This window comes from Crocodylus siamensis, chromosome 5, assembly GCF_052110815.1.
Source record: "Crocodylus siamensis isolate JL-2025a chromosome 5, ASM5211081v1, whole genome shotgun sequence".
Taxonomy (NCBI): Eukaryota; Metazoa; Chordata; order Crocodylia; family Crocodylidae; genus Crocodylus; species Crocodylus siamensis.
In genome coordinates, this window is record NC_143399.1 from 43,124,455 (window position 1) to 43,141,472 (window position 17,018).

The following is a 17,018-nucleotide window of genomic DNA, read 5'->3' on the forward strand; positions in this document are numbered from 1 at the left end:
TCCAACACTTTATTATTATTTTTACTAGACACTAGCTATGTGTTGCACACAGGATGAGGATGTCCCTCCTCATCCTGTGTACAGCACATGGGGCTGGTCACAGGTTGCGAACATTTTTGGGGAAACCCCTTGACAGGTCATTCCCAGAGGGCACTCAGATAGTAAGGCTCTCCAAAAGCAAAAAAATCCTTGAGTTCAGGAGAGTTAGACTCACTTCCAATAACCAGTGATTTGGGCTGAAAATATGGTGCTTAAAACAGATGAGATTACTGATCAGTACAATGGAGTGTCTCAAAAATGAGTGCCTAATGCTTTGACGTACCAATTTAAACTCACTGTAGACAGGTGAGGGCCATAAACCGACAGTCAGAAGTACATTCCTATGAACAGAGGTATATAGGAAAAGTTATCAGATTGCCCTATTACGATAGAGCCCCCTATTCTATCATGAGCACTATCTTGTCTCCAGTAATGGCCACCAACATCTGTTTCAGAGACAGGTGCATGGACCTCACAGTAGGGTTTCCTAGAATAACCCACACCCAGGGGAAATTTGTTCCCAACTTCCACGAGTGGCTGGTTTATACCTTTGAGGCGGGGTTTGTAGCACTCCCAAAATTCTTGGCTACTTTTTATGTGCCTTGTCGTCCCTCTGAAAATTCTCCTTATCCATAGAGATATTTGTCCCTTTTAGAACTGTGCTGAACTCTTGGACTTAGCAAAATCTTATGGCGGTGAGTTCCACTGTGGTTAAAAGAAGCTCTTCTTTTGATCTGTTTGAAGTTTGCTCTTCAAATTCCTGGAATGTCCTTTTGTTCTTGTATCACAAAATAAAGCTGTGGAGGCACCCGTTGTCTCTGACTTATTCCTTATTGTGTCTACTTGTATGATATCTCCCTTTATTAATTTCCCTTCTGCAGCAGACAGGTTTAATCAGCATCAGATGCACCTGCTAAACAAAAAGGGAGCAAATCTTGCCAACCACTGACTGAGGGAAGAAACAGGACCCAGCCCAAGATGAATGCGATTCGCCACCCATGAAAAAATCTGCAGCTGTAGGTAAGAAGGACATAAACACACACGTTTTTCAAGGACCTTTAGTCAAAACTGAACAAATCAGCTCCCACGTTCACCCAAAAAGAAAAAAAAAAGAGAGAGAAAAGGGGAAGTTCAGATTAGTCACAAAGAAGTTCCCCCGCCTGTTGCTGTATGTATAAAACTGAGACACTGTCCTGAAGACTTCATATCTCTGATCTTGGGACTTCGCATGTACCTCTTCTGCTTCTCTTTCCTTCTGGACAGAGTCAGAAGAGGATTTTTTTTTCTTTTGGCATTTTAAATTGGAGGTTGCTAGCAGGGAGGCTGGGATGGAAGGGCAGCCAGAGATGGAACCCAGAAATCAGGGAGAGCAGCTGGATCTGGAAAGGGGACCTGCAGACTATGAGTGGAGGAGATGGCAAAGAGCACAGGTCAGAAGGAACACACTGCAGCTTATATCTGCTGTTGCTCAGTGGATATTATTGCTCACCTGCTTGGTGCAACTTGGCCTTGGCTTCCTGCATTCCTCTCCGGTAAGACTACATGATAAACCTCATTCTTTGGAAAGCTTTGTGCACAATGAGATCATTTAGGATTGTCACTGTGCACTTTAGTAAACAGGACACACACTTTTAGCCCTTTCCTATCTACTAAACACCTGTTCCCCATCCTTCTCCAGAAACTTGGTCCATATTTACTTAGGCAGGCATCATGGGATGCTCCATGTCCTGTTATAGCTTCAGTGAACTAACTGGCCCTAATGGGAGTTCTGCCTAAATAAGGACAGCAACACTCCCCCTTCTCCCCCACGAATTTTATTCTCAGGTGATAACATATATTGTATTATTTACCTGCTACAAGTTTTGGGCCCACTTCTTACTCATGTTGAGTTGCTGTTAATCATATGAGTAATTTTATTCAACTCAGTGTGGGTACTTGGTTATAGATGGAAAAGGGGGATCTGTATTATTTGTAAACATCTTGTGAGCTCCTTTAAGTCACAGTAGATTATCTATTTATATAAATAAAGGTTAGAAAGAAAAAAAAGAAAAAATGTGTTATAACTTTTGCAAGAACTCTACAGCACATTTAAATTTCCCAACAATTATTTATTTATAGTGAGCGTTGATGTAGTCACATATATAAACTGTATATGCATGAGTGAGTGAGCAAGCAAGAGATTAAGAATATGCCAAAAAAAGTTTAACTTACAGATAACTCCATCCTGAATCCAAGCAAACAACAGGCTGTTGATGGGAATTATTTTGCAAAAGTTGTAACAAACATTTTCTTTCTCTTTCTTATGCGTTAACAGTCTTCTGGATCTTCAGCAAGTTTTTGTTGCTATTTCAGTGTAGATCATATAGTACCAAGTTGCCTCCCACGCATTCTCCAGGTGCTTTTATACTTGTTGTGTTTCATTTGGTAGTATTCATTCTTTCCTCCCACATAACCAGCAAGGTATATAAATGCTGCTATTAAGTAATGTTTGAAGACTTGCTAGAGAAGCAAGATCCATCATATTCTGCGCAAGGTGTTCTTGTCATGTTCTTGTCAGAAATGGTTCCACTAAACTTATGAGTCACATAGCAGGCATTGGTTTTCAGATAGTGACAGCACTGCCATAAATTTCTTTTAGGCCATTTCAATCAGTGCCCAGAATTTGAATTAAAAAAATGTTTCTTTTTACCTCTCACTTTTCATTCCCCTGCCGGTCTCTTTCAGTGAGGGAAGTCCCATTGCTGGTCAGCTGAAAACAGTTAGTTTCCCGAAGAGTCATTCCTTGACACCTTACTGTGCATTTCATTCTAGCATTGCCCCTCCCAACCTCTTTGCATTTCAACTTAGCTTTTTAATACATTAACTTGAAACATCTTCACCTTACGGCAGTTGGCAGGAGAACAACTTCAGCTTTAGGGAAGCAAGATAGCGGGGAATGTGCTGAACAGAGGGCACATGCCAGGACCTTCCATTCCTCAGCAGAAATGACGATGAAATAGGCTGTTAAAGAGACAAGTGAAATTGTTGGTCAAGTTTCAGGATGGCCCTTTTGTTTTAAACATGCACTGACTGAAAAAACCCTAGGGATGAATAGTTTCAATGGATGATTTGGGTCTCTTGTACTGGCGGCACTAAACATTGCAAATGAATCTCAACATGCTATGAATTATGAACAGGGATTATTTCACTGGAATGGAAGGCAGCTGCTCTTTAATACCACCTAGAAACACTACAGGAGTTTCTAAGAGAAGCAGTTATCGAATCTAGCTGATTTGGCCTTTAGGGGGCAGTGGTCTAGCATGAACAGGATGGACAGGAAAGACGCAAATGTCACACAGGTGCGGGAGAGTACATAATTTATTTCTGGCAAAAGCTATTTGGTTGCTATTAATAGTTCTTATAAAACCACCAGGTTTGTGAGGATGAACTTACTGTAACCAATGACCATGACACTGTGCAGTAACCTTACATGAAGTCCTAGACCACGTTAAATTGCATCATCCATTCAGTCAGTGTGCAAGAGGTGATACCTTTTACTCAACAAATCAGACAGTTGAAAAAAAGATTCTCTTTATTGGCAAGTTTCCAGGCACACGTGCCCTTGCTCAGGCATAGGAGAATGTCAAATAACCTAAGGGCACATTTACAATATGAATCAAGTCCAAACCCTTGGTAGAAGTCAAAGGGAGTCTTATCATCAGTCTCAGTAGATAACAGATCAGGTTCTGTGTGGACTGGGAGACACACCCGTTCTCTCACCTGTCCTTGTAGTATTTAACCCTTTCTATCCCAAAGCTGTGTGGCTGAAGCCACACACAACTCATTTAGCTAATGTCATTTATACTAAAGTACTGCGAAACTCCCAATGTATGTCATAGTGAACTCCTGTTTGAAATGCAAGGTGTGGAGCAAGGCGGAAAAAGGGGGAGGCAAGAGGGAATTTCCAAATTCACTGAAAAGCAGTGAAATGCACGATGCAGTCAGGAAGACTGCCCTTGGAGGCCTTAAGACTCCCTACCCTTACTGGAGGGAACAGTTGTAAACTGCACAGAAAGTAATTCAAATATCTGCTACCTGGCATCATGACCTACACATACAAACTGCTTGTGAAATTCCCAGGATAGGTGAGTGCAGACAGATGTTGCAAGTTCAAGGCCTTCTAATGAATAGCATTGACCATACATTTTTATCTGAGAGGATAGAGGGAGGTATAGGTTCAATAGATACAGGATGAATAGCTTGCTAAGGGTTCAGCATAGATAGGAACAGTATACAGCCACACCATAGATATGATCTGACCATTTTCAGTGATGACAAGGTGGCATCCGAGTCTAATGAACTCTCACTCTAGCTCAAGCATAAAATGGCCTGCATTATACAGGATATCAATCTGGATGATCCTAATGATCTTTTCTGGCTTTTGGATCCATGCATTTATGATCTTGCTCCTTGAGATGAACTCATGTGATACATACCTCATTCCCTGGAAGACATCCATCATGCAATGTTATATCAGAAACTGTACCACAAACAACAAGAACTCTGGGGGAATCCTCTCAGAAGGGATTTCATAGAAAGAGATATGTAGGGAACCTTAACAGGCCAAAATTATTGTGCGAATACTCATCAATTGTGTAAATATTCATTAAATGATGTACACTGTTAATATAGCAACCTACAAAGAGTCCTTCACTGTCCTTGAATACAACCACCTGAAGTCCTTAGATGATGTCTATAAAAGTATGAAATATGCATATTTTGTAGGAAACAGCTATATTAATTCAAATAATATGCCTGAGCTGAAAACTCAAATTTTCAATCTGTATCAGCAACAGTGATAATATCCCTTACAATTACAAATCGGGGGCTTGATCCTTATGTGCTTAACATGAACCATGTGGGTATCTTTGCCAATGGCTAAGGCGGACAATACTTCATCTCATACAGTCTTGGAGCTAAGCAGTCTTAGGCCTGACTACCAGTTGTCTGGGAAACCACCTGAGAATCCTGGGTGTTGGTACAAGCCAGGGAGCTGTTGCTGAGCACCTGATAAATATTGATAATATTTTTAATAAATATTAGACTGCAAGAACTGAATGGGAGGAAAGTCACTGTAAATACTAACAGATTATTAATAACAGCAGCACTAGAGGGTGCCAAAGCAGAACCTTAACTCCTCAGACTTTTTCAACATACCTGTTCTTGCCAGACTGCTTTCAGCATCTAAAAATGATCCTGCAGTCAGTATTTTGATTTTCACATAGGCGTGGGGCTGAACTTTCTATTCAGCATTAATGCACTGACTCTTGTATTAAATTACTTTTGACAGCTGTTCCGAGCACCCAGAACAGTTCATTCCTATAGCATATCAGAATGAACCAGATAGATATATAGCAGCGAGACCATTTAGGATTGTCACTGTGCACTTTAGTAAACAGGACACACACTTTGCAGGACCCTGCATTCTTTACTCAGGAAAAACTCTCAGGGCTTATAGCTGTGAAGAAACTGCCAATTTAGATCCCACAGGTTAAGATCAGAGATGGTCAATGTCCCAAACAATAATGTATATTCCATATGTTTGCATATCTTATTGGTATGCTCTTTTAGGGCATTGTAGGTATGCATCCTCTCTTGTATTCAATTGTTATCATATCTAGCTAGCAAGCTATCACCTTCTATCAAAATTTCAGTTATTCACTCATGGAACAGAAGTAACAATTATGTGATAGATTAGACAGCTCACACAGCATATAAGAAACAGTTAGCAAATACCTAAAAGTTATTTGTTCAAAACCTTTGGCAACACAAGCTCACCGATATATCCACCGAGAGAAGGAGAAGAATGAGCATGTTCATTTACAAAGAATAGTTTGTACAAATTAGAAATGATTCAGAAGGAATAAATATGTGTTAATTATTCTATTATATATTTTTATTTCACCATTTCCTTCCAGCATCCAAATTCCAAACTTTGCAGCATTTAGTCAGTGTTGGCAACCACCTCAACCCCCGCCCCTGAAAAACAAACAAACAAGAAAACAAAAAAACCCCCAAACCCTACCTGAAAAGTCCCACAATTATTGTAAGGGTAAAACCAGTGGGGACATAAAATGTCAGCAGCTTTCATAAAAATTGCTTAAAAGCAATAATGGCCAGGTCCTCCACTGACCTAAAGCAATGTACCACAACTGCCAAAAATCTAGCTGTGCCAAATTACCTGTGCTTTGCCAGTCCATACAAAGTGAGGATCTGGGCCATTTAAATCAATGGAGAATATCACAGTGCTGCCAACCTCTAGTATTTTATTTTGAATTTCATGATATTTGGAGTTTGTCTTCAAGCTCCAGCTCCTGGAACAAGGTGAATATGTGAAAAATTCAGCTTCTCATCAGTTTCTAGCCCCCTCCCAGGGATGTGGGGAACAAGGCTTGAAAATATGAACCTGAAAAATTGAAAACCAGAAGACAAAGAAAAATATGTATTATTTTAAGGCTTAACTCATTATTTCTTTTACTGTTCTTGGTTTGGCAGTACTGTTTCTGGAAGGGTTGTTTTTTCACCCCTTCCACCATTGTGGGAATTCCAAGCTCATCTCCATTACTATCAATGCCCCCATATCAAAACTGTCAGAATACTTGGCTTCTCCATGTACCTTTCCCAAAATGTGATATACCTGATCCAATGCACCCAGTGTCCTCATGGCAACTATGTGGTTGAAATTAAACAGCAACTATGCACCAGTATGAACTCTCACAGACAAAAATATAAAGGACAGAGAGACACACACATATTTCTCACAGAACAACCACTCCCCCTCTCTGACCTCACTATCCTCATGCTCAAAGGAAATCTACCTAACACCTTTAAAAAGTGAATAATTCATAAGGCAGCTAGATACTAAGAACCAAGGACTAAACATTGATGCTGGTTTTATGTCATGTTATATTTCACCCGACTCCTGAATTCTTTCCACACAGGAAAGGTGAGAGCAGGGATGGATCCAGGGGGGTACACATAGGGTGCCCACCACAGAGGCCAGTCCGGTTGTCCTCTGTCCTCTGTTGATACAAAACCAGATGCCTTTATATCCTCTGTTTTTCTCTTGAAGGACATAGAGGCATTGGGTTCTATATCAATATAGGACAGAGGACAGAGCAGCGGGAAACTGGAATGTCCTCTATGATGGCCACCCTAGGTGCATGGGTGCACTTACACCTCCTCTGATTCCTGCTGTACCCACAGTTAAAACCAACTGCCTGGCAGTGGCAGTGGCAACAACATTTCTAGTCAGGCAGTGCTGAGGGAGTCACTTGACTTTCTGGCTCATTATAATCTACCCAATCCCTTCTAAACTCTTCACTGCACAGGTGTTAATAACACTCTTTTGAAATGGTCTTGATATTCTTGCCAACCAAACTAACTTTTGTTCTGTCATTCTGCTGTCTATTATCCGGTAATTAAGCTCTGATTTCACAGCCTTGCACATTGCTTTTAACTCATTCCAACGGTGTTGCTTGTTTTTGTTTCAATCTTAAATTGAATAATATAGCCTAGGCCCTTGCGTAGGAGTAAAGCTTCTAGTTTATTTATAAGTGGAAAACAGTAGGTGTTGTTTTATAGGCGATCGTCATCTCCCCATCTCCACCACCCCCCTTTTCAAAATCTAGATCCGCCCCTGGGTGAAAACAACCCTCCTTGCTTTTTATAGGCCTTGGTCACCCAGTAATCAGCTTTCCTACTGATAAGTGTATGTCTACTACACCTGGGGATTTCTCTCACCTCTTCCAGCTCCTGTTCTTTACTGTGCTGTGCCTGGCTTGCGCTGATCAGATCGCAGAATAGTAGAGAAGTCAGGCTGGAAGGGACCTCCAGAGGCCACCCAGTCCAACCCCCATCCTATAGACTCCATCATCTAAACTCTGCATAAGACTACTGTCGCCCCCCACACAACACGGACCTAACACCTTAACCTGCCACAGGTCAAGCAGGGGAACCACGGCAGCCTTGCATGAAGAATGCCTCCCACTGGTAAACTCCTCCAACTATTCTAACTAGGCAGTGGCTCCAATTAAAGATCCGACTCAGGGATCCTGGACTCTCTGGTAACTTTACTGATGTGGTTTAAGGAAAAGACCTACAATGACGTTAGATGTCACACGCAGACCACGCTAAGGGCACCTAAAAGGCAAGCACTGGCACGTTAAAGGTCACTGTGATATGGGATAAGCCCCGTCTGAGCGCTTCCCGTTTCATTCTTGCGGCCCTCGTTCCAAAGCCTTGACACTGCTGTTCTCAGCGGGGACATCTACATGCGGGCTTGACTGTGCATTAGCTCATTTTAACGTGAATTAAAACATCACGAAAAAGACTCGGTGCTGCTGCGCAGTAAAATAGGCAAATGCACCTTTTCCTAGTACCCCGTAATGGCGGCACTCAACTAATCGTGTATTAGCAGAAGCGCATGAACGGATGTGTAGACGCGTCCAGGGGTGGCAGAGGAGCAGCGGTGCGGGGACAGGGGAACACCTCTCGCACTGGGTCGCAGGGAGGAGGCCGCCCAGGCCGCTGGGGTGCGAGGGGACGCAGAGCTGGCGGCAGCTGCATCCGCGGAGGGTTGCAGGAGCCGGCCAGGCCGAGCCGGGTGGGATGGTCCCGTTTGCGTGGCGGGCTGCGGGACGCGCACGGCTCCACCGCGAGGCACCGCCAGCTCCGCGCCCGCCCGCCGAAAGCGAAAGCGGCCCGAGACCCCGCCCGGTGACGCGCCGCTCGCGTCCCCGGCTCCGGCCCGCGCCCGCTCCCCAGCGGGGCCCGGCTTGGCTGGCGGCGGCGGCGGCGGCGGCGGGCCGGGGGCGGCGAGGCGCGGGCGGGCGGCGCGCGCTGCTGTCCCGGGGGCCGGAAGCCCGGGCGCCAGCTGATGCGCGGCGGGGCTGCCCCGCGGCGCCAGGAGAGAGTGAGGGGGCGGCGGCAGGAAGCGCACGAGCAGGCAGCCAAAGGGAAAGCGAAAGCGGCGCCGCCGCCCGCCCGCCCGGCGCAGCGCCTCGTCCACCCGCTCGCGGGGGAGCGCCCGGCCCGCTCAGTCCTGCAGCGGCGGGCTGGGCTGGTCCGCTACCTCCCTGCTCCCTTCGTCCGGCCCAGGGAAGGGCTCCTCGGGCCACTGCGCGGGGTAGGGGGCAGGACCCCGGCACCCGCACAGCCGCAACCAGGCCGGCAGCTGGCCCTGGGCCCCCTGCTCCGCATGAAGGAGAGGAGGTGTGAAGAAGCCCCGCGAGCGCCGTTCTCTCCTCTCCTCTCCCGGCCCGGCCCGGCCCCTGGGCTGGCGGGCGGTGCTTCTTCCTCGGTCACATCGCAGGAGTCCCGGGGCTGGGCGTGAAAAGAAACACTAGACGCCAGTGAGGTTCATGGTAAAATCCTGGGAGCTGTCAGTCTTGCAGCTGGAGTCCCTTGCCGGCATCCATAGAGATGATGAGTAACTTGGGGTTTTGTTTTGTTGTTTTTTAGACCACCACAAAGGCTACAGGCCAGTGGACCATCGCCAGGAAATCTGAGGGTCAGTATGTGTTTACAAGAACATGGATAGCACGGGCCTGTTGTTCTCCCTCTCTTTCCTTTCCTTCCTGTTGCCTTCTATCATTTCTGTCATGTTTTAAATTAGTGACTTGTTTAGGCCCTGATCCTGCAAAGAAACACTTGGCTTTACACCTGCTGGAGGAGTACTACACACTGCACAAGCATCACTCCTGGTTTTACCATTTCACTCTTTAGCCTTTATCTCTCCTAGAAGAAATGCTGGGAGTCTCAGGAACTTCCTTTATCTGTAAAGTGAGGCTTACTTTGGAGATTGATTTCTGTCTACATTTGTAAACCATATTTGCAACCTGTGCTGAGAGAGGGCAGCCGAAGGCTTTAGACTCGTGGTTGCTTTGCTGTTCATGATTTCTGTTATACTTTCATAGTTATGCTGAATGTTAGAAGTGGTTGAATGCATTTCCATTGAGAAGTACTTTTGAGGAAAAAATCAGTTCCTTAGGGAAAAGAGAAATGGTCAGGGGACCATGTTCAATTTGATTGTTTTCCCCACAGAAAAAAAAGTAAAACTCAAAACCAGCTTTTTACCAAAACTGTTATTGAAAAGGATATTTCTTCTGGTTTTTTTTTCTTTTTTTTGTAAACATTGTTTCTGCAAGCCAGTGGGTTCTTGTTAATTTCAGTACTGAGCTTTCATTGATAAAATGAAATTTACAGGGAAGTATTCAATAAAATAATTTTTAAGACATTTCTAATCAGAGACAAATGGCAGCTCTGGCTCATGTTATTATTGCATTGCAAGCATCCGTATAAGAGTGGCCTTGGAGCTGAGGCCTCTACTTACTGTCACTCATCACTCAGGTAGAGGTGAGACACAGGATGGCCAGGGTTAACCTCATAGTCAAACACGGGTTATAACATGCTGAACTGCTGCTCTGAAAGTAGAGAGTAAAAGGAAAGCTCAAAGATCTAATCCAAGCTGACTGAAGTTGATGGGAATCTTTCCATTGACACCAGTGAGGTATGGATGAAAGTCCAAGTGCAAGCCGTGAATTGTGAACTCAAAGACTAGGATCCCAGCCATAGCCACTGACTCACTACTACATTTGTACTATGCACATCCCACACAATAATACAAAGAGGCTATGATTCTTGCTGGCACTAAGGCCATTTTATGGCATTTATTATACCTATGCCTGCTTCAATTCCCTGTTAGAGCAAGAAGAGGCAATCCTAGTTTAACCAAAAATTAAGCTCTGTGTCTTATGGGTCATGCCCTTTCTAACTTCCTCACCTCAAATTCCCAAGCTCTTTTTCTTCCCCTTTCATCAGTTGTGTTCCTTTTACTTGGAAACCAAAAGACCCACTGCTGTATAAGCAACAAAGCACAGCTAAAAACTGCTGTTGACTTTCTTTTCACGTGTCCCTACAGTTTACCTCATTCTCTGAGTCTCACTGTTTCTCTCTTGATTACCCAGCTATTTTTTTTTTTTTTTACATGCCCAGGCTTTATCAAAACACCCCTTTCAAAGAAAGTTTAAGGACTTACATCTTTCTAAGATTCTCTCTGCTTTATTCCTCTCCAGTTAAGGTCAATGTCAGTGAAGCGACTGTCGATATTACTTACTGGAGTGGCGACTGGAATGTCACAAATGGCAGAATCCAGGTTGAATGTGATGGCTTGTATCTGGTGTTCCTGCAAGGAGAGCTCAATCTGGATAATAATGCCTTGCTGACCCTCAAAGTTTATGATAAAGGCAACAATACCATCTTGAAGCTGAAAGAGAAGGAAGAAAGGAAGATATATTTGGTCACAGCATTACGTCTGCTTAGTCCTAATAATATTTATCTGAATGCCAGTGGCCCAGCCATTCTTCATCATTTGTCACTGGGCCTTGTCTTGCTGTCTCCACCCAATTACTGCACTGACAGAAAAAGGATTAAATATTAACATGCAAAGAAAGACCCCTTTCTGACAAACTACAAATCTGAACCCACTACTAGCACATACACAAGATTGTATTCATTAGGCTATACATGTACAAGAAGCCTGAAACTGGGGTCTCAGGCCTGTGCTATGTCTGAGTGAGAGGGTTCTCCTGGCTAGTGCAAACAAGTCAATATGCAAATAGTCTTTATTCAATATCTGCCATGTTCACCTCTTTGGGGCCCACTCCCTGGGATGGATCTGTCGGACTTGGGAGAGGGTCCGTGATACTGTCGAGAAGAATGAAGGTGAGAACATAGAAAGTTACTGATGCTTGGTTCATAGTCAGAGGAATCCTGGCTTCCCTATTTATTTGATGAAATTTGTATATACTTGAAAAGCTTTGCACACTTGCTGGAAAAGGAATCAGTTGAATCACAAATGGACCTGATAGTTTTACAGTTACCTGGGCAAAGTGGAGATGATAGAGATCCATGAAACAACTTTTGCCTAGCTGTGAGGAAGAAAAAGATCATGGGGAGGGTTTCCCTTACAGTGATCCTGGGAGATGTTTCCTGGAAGCTCAGGAAATGGAAGAAAAGAGGTGTTTGGAAGTTTAAAATGGAGACTCATGGTAATGAGCACAGAGCTGTTTAAGAATGGCTTTTCAGACAGAAAGAGACTCTGAGAAATGCAGTTTCTAATTATTTGCAAATTCTGTGGCATAAGTGATGTGGGAATATTTGAGACAATACTAGGAGGGACTGATGTCAGGAATTCAAGATATCAACTGGAGAAGAATCCCAGCTCCTCCCCTCTCCTCTTCCATATGCATGCATACACATGCACACATACATACATACTAGGCTTGAACCAAGATCCAGGTGCCTAAACTTTAGAAGATGTTGGAAGAAGCTCCTTAACCCCTTGAGCAGGCTCTCTGGGTTCCAGGGAACAAATAAAATCTTTGGTTCTGAAATCTTCAAATTTGGGAGGGTTCAAATTTGTGAAAGTCTAGTCCAGTGAGCCTATTACATACATGCATACACACACTCGGTTACGCAGTTGTACACACAGGTCCTGAGCTGACTCCCACTGAAGTCCACAGACAGCCTCTTCCTGACTTCAGTGAGCTTGTGATTCCTATTCTCATTTGACTATGAGTGTGGAAGATAAGGACAGTCTTTCCAGGGTTAAAGTGCCGTATTTGATTTGGATGCATGTAGTAACCTAGCCCATTGAAATGTAAAAACATTTATTTTAAGGTGGGTTTGAATGAGTGATTTGTTTGCATCAATGAGCAGAGCTCTGATGTAAATGTGGGGCAGGGGAAATATATATTGCGGACTTGGGTCTCACCCATTGGGAGGAGAGGGCTGCAATGTACCCCTCCCCCCGGAATAAGTGAAGACTGATGAGTTTGCAGGGGGGAGGAAGGGGAAGGGGACAAAACCTAATTGATGCTAGATATATTCAGTTAATATATTGTTATTCTAGGCATAGAGTGAAATAGCTTTCAAAGGCAACAATAAAAGTTAGGCACATAATTCCCTAGTGGAATTAAGCAACTTACAGCTGTTTGTATTTGTGACCATCTATGTTTAAAGTATTTATGTATTTATATTACAGGTATGAAACTGGATAATTTTGTATTTAGTAAAAAAAACACTGGGCAGATTTTAGATTGCAAGAGATTTCCCCCTTCTAAACCCTTATTTGTAGACACTTAAAACCTACAACCTTTGTTTTTCAAACAGAAAGTTTCCAGGCCTGGTCTTTCCCAAACATGTTTATAAAGCCTGAACAGAAATGGTTCAGTTGCTTGTTTGTTTTTGGGTGCTGGGGGACATGACAGGGGAACAGGTTTAAAAATAAACACCTTCATTGTGATCCAGCAATGTACTAGCATGTGGGCTTCTTCTGACACAATGGTCTAGCTGAGGTTGGTAGGATGACTGCTGTTTAAGATTAGCCAGGAGTTTCAATGCTTTGTTGGGCTGGGGCTTATACCAGTCTTTTCTTCAGTCACAGTGTATGTAGGGTTTAGGGAATGGGTGCTGCCTACCTGGTTAGGCATATGAGGAAACTCCTTTTTGAAACCCCATAGAGACAATGCAGGACTTGCAGAAGCATATTTCCCCAAGACTTCCCAAATTGTCCTTCCAGCAAATCTGCTGAATTGCCAGGGCATTCTGGTAGGATCCAGTCAGATATTTTTCCACCTACTGCCTAAACTCATGCTATTGCCTTCCATGTGAGCAAGGATTACTTCAAAGCTCTGGCCAGTGAAACTCCTTTTTTCCATCCTTCAACTGAAAAAAAAGAGAGAAAGAGGAAAAAGAACCAAATCCTAAGAAATTTTATTAACACCTCCCTCCCCACCAAAAAACATATTAGGAGAATGTTATGATTACACAGTTGAGTGCTTTTCAGTCAGGGAATACCACAGATAATGTGTATTCACAACCTCAACTCTGCCCCCTTTGTGTGTTGATATAATGATAAAGTCTTCAGAGTCTAGTCATACACTGCTTCTCAAATAGTACAGTAATTCCTACAATTTCAGATACTGGGTTGTATCTTCCAGTGCTCTTTGTATACCAGAGGAAAGAGTCCATGAATGACATTGATATGAAAAGTTTTCAATGTAGCAAAGCATAGCAACGTGAGACAAAAGTGAGAGTAAGCTGACACTTATTTGTGTCAAGTTTGCCAAAAAGTTACATTCTTCCACCAAAATTCAATGGAGAAAGTAAGGATTGCTAGTTGATCAGAAAATATATTATTGTTGAGAAAAACGACAAAAATACGTTCTGCAGAAAAATGTAAAGGGAATGGGGCAATCAAATTGCTCTGTGGCATTAAAAACCTTGGCCACACTATAGTAGACTAATATAACAAAAACTAGTACTGAAAATACAAAATAATGCCAAAGTATTACAAGGGATAGTGCATCAGTTTGTAGGGAAAAAAACATTATTTCTTGTATTGCTTAAGAAGTGGTATGTAATCTTGAAATTAAAGGTCATGTCATAATGCATGTAGCTAAGGACACAGAGGTAGGGTTATTTGAATAACTTCTGGGTGTGTGGCTATGTCACCATAACATCCTCTTAATATCACTTATTACTTAAATAATGCTTGATGGAGAGAAAGGAGATTCAGTGAGTCACAGAGTGCGTTGGGTACCTGGGTCAAGTGGAACTAGACCATCTCCCCACTGCCTGACCCACCTCCTGATGCTGATCTCTGTGATGCTTTCTGTCCCACTCCTGCACAGAAAAGGCAATGCTCCACCTTGAGCTGTCCTAGCTCCCCCCAAATCCACTGGGTAGCTTTTTGCCTATACAAGTTAGTTTTTCATCCACTTTTTACAGTTCTTTAACCAGAGTCCCCAAAGTGGCATTTAGAATTAAGTTCTATGCTAATGCATCCATGAACTGAGCTGGGTGAACACTTGACCTGTCTAGTGGGTTCAGATCTGCTACGCTCTGCTGTCAAAGTATTGAAAAATATCACTGGGTGCATCTACATATGTGCTTTACTGCGGAGTAGACTATTTGGCTCTGCAGTGAAGTGTTACCAGCTAAATGTGTGCCGGTATTAGGATGCAGTAAACTTAATTAACTCCATCATAAGATAATACTGTCAATCTTATGGTAGAGTAATTAACTGCACTGAAACTCATGTGTAGATGGTGACTACGTAGGGGTCTGACTCCTGCCTACTGCCTAGCCACATGGCTTTCCAAGGTCAGCACCCTTGTGTCCCAGCCAGCCCCGCCTCCACCACCCAGAACGTAGGGCTGACCCCCCTGTGCCCCTGCCAGCCCAGGCCTGCTCTGACCCAGCTCAAATTGCTGCAGTCCTGGATGCATGTGTAGATGCTGTGCCCAGGAGCAGTTTACTATGGCTCACCAGCTCCAGAATTTACTGCTATGTCTTAATTTCACATGTAGACACACTCGCTTAGTTTCCAGGGATTTTTGCTTTGTTTCTTTCTGGATGGGGAGGCCAACATGCGCCTCTTGAGCCATAAGAAGTCCCATCTTCTAAGGAAACCTCTTCAGCCCCAATGGAAACCTCAGTGACCAAGGTAGCAGCTTGTCAAGTCATGCAAAGCACTTTTGTCACCTTTTGAGATTTCCACCTACTATAAGTAGGGACCAGGGTTGCAATACATCTGCTGGGACTGCTGCTGTCCAGGGCTCAGGTGTGCTGTGGCTCTCCCCATTTGGCTTTTACCTACGTGATGATGCTCCACCATATCTGGAGTCCACTGCCAACCTTCACTTAGTAATTATGTATCCATTTGTTTCCTGTCTTGCTCCTTGGCTAAAGTGAGAATGTGTATTCTTACCTGAAAAACAATAAAACATCCCTCTGTAACCTTTCTGCTCACAGTTGCCTTTTTTTTTTGTGGTGGGGGGGGGAGGGGACATAGTTTAAAGGTATGTATCTGGGGGTGGAGCAGTTGAGGCCACACATTATGCACTGTGTTACTGGAAAATTAAACACACACTTCTTGCAGATCTAGCTTAGGTTTTAAGTTTCTCTAAACATGCACAAATCAATTACCTATCAAGAGTTGTGTGCACAGCACCAACCTACAAGCACTGGGGTATCTATAAGGTCAGAAAAGGATGCTTGTGAGCATCTACTTTGACCTCTTGCACAACTCAGAACAGAGAATCCCATCCAGCAGTTCTGGCAGCAAATCTATTTCATGGGGTTCACCGAACATACATGTGTTTAGAATGATCTGTGCAAACTTGATTTAAAGATGTCATGAGATAGAGGATCCACTCTATCCCTTGGTGCATCATTCCAGTGGCTAGGTACCCTAACTGTTAACCCTTACACACTATTTTTAGCTTGAACTGACCATCAGCTTCCAGCCACTCCATTCGGTTATGACTTCATCTGAAAAATTAAAGAGCCTGACACTATTAGAAATATTTTCTTCAGGGAGATGCGTGTAGACTGATAAAAGTCACTTCTTAACCTTCTCTTGGATATGTAGACTGAGTATCTTAGGACAGTCTCTCACATTTAATGTGTGCGCGCGCACGTGTGTGTGTGTGTGTATTAGGTAAAGCCATAAGGGGAGCATCTACTGTACATGTTTCATTTCCCTCTACCCTTTTGATCTCCTTTTTCTTTGCTGAACCTGTGCATCCTATGTAAAACAGATAGCATTAAAATGCTGGTATTCAGGACATAGAAGTCCAGTGCTAAGTGGTAAGCTGCACTTCCCCTTACAATCCTTACAGGGACCTTGGGTTACTGACCAGTCTTACTTGTATCCTTTGTGTATATGAAGGTCAAACAGGAGCCCAGTGTTTGGGTGGTTGTTACTGCTTTCTTCTTTTCATTTTTACACCACTTTTGACCATTGTGATTCCTTCTCAGACTGAGGAAGTGAATTTAGCTGGGTGCCAACTGGTTAACAGACAGGTATTTATCTGAATGTCTGTTAAGCACTCCTTTGTCGAATTGTCTATTAGATGGTGAGAAGACTGTTC

General features: G+C 43.5%; 1 protein-coding gene across 1 annotated transcript; it reads left to right on the forward strand.

Annotated features, from left to right (window-relative positions):
• Positions 1–1,367: 1,367 nt before the first annotated feature.
• On the forward strand, positions 1,368–13,307 carry LOC149863981 (uncharacterized). Its single transcript, XM_090049742.1, has 4 exons — positions 1,368–1,571; positions 8,520–8,612; positions 9,541–9,589; positions 11,154–13,307. Exons 1-4 carry the CDS (start codon positions 1,368–1,370, stop codon positions 11,516–11,518), a joined length of 711 nt encoding a protein of 236 aa, XP_089905868.1. The 3' UTR covers positions 11,519–13,307.
• The last annotated feature ends 3,711 nt before the right edge of the window (positions 13,308–17,018 follow it).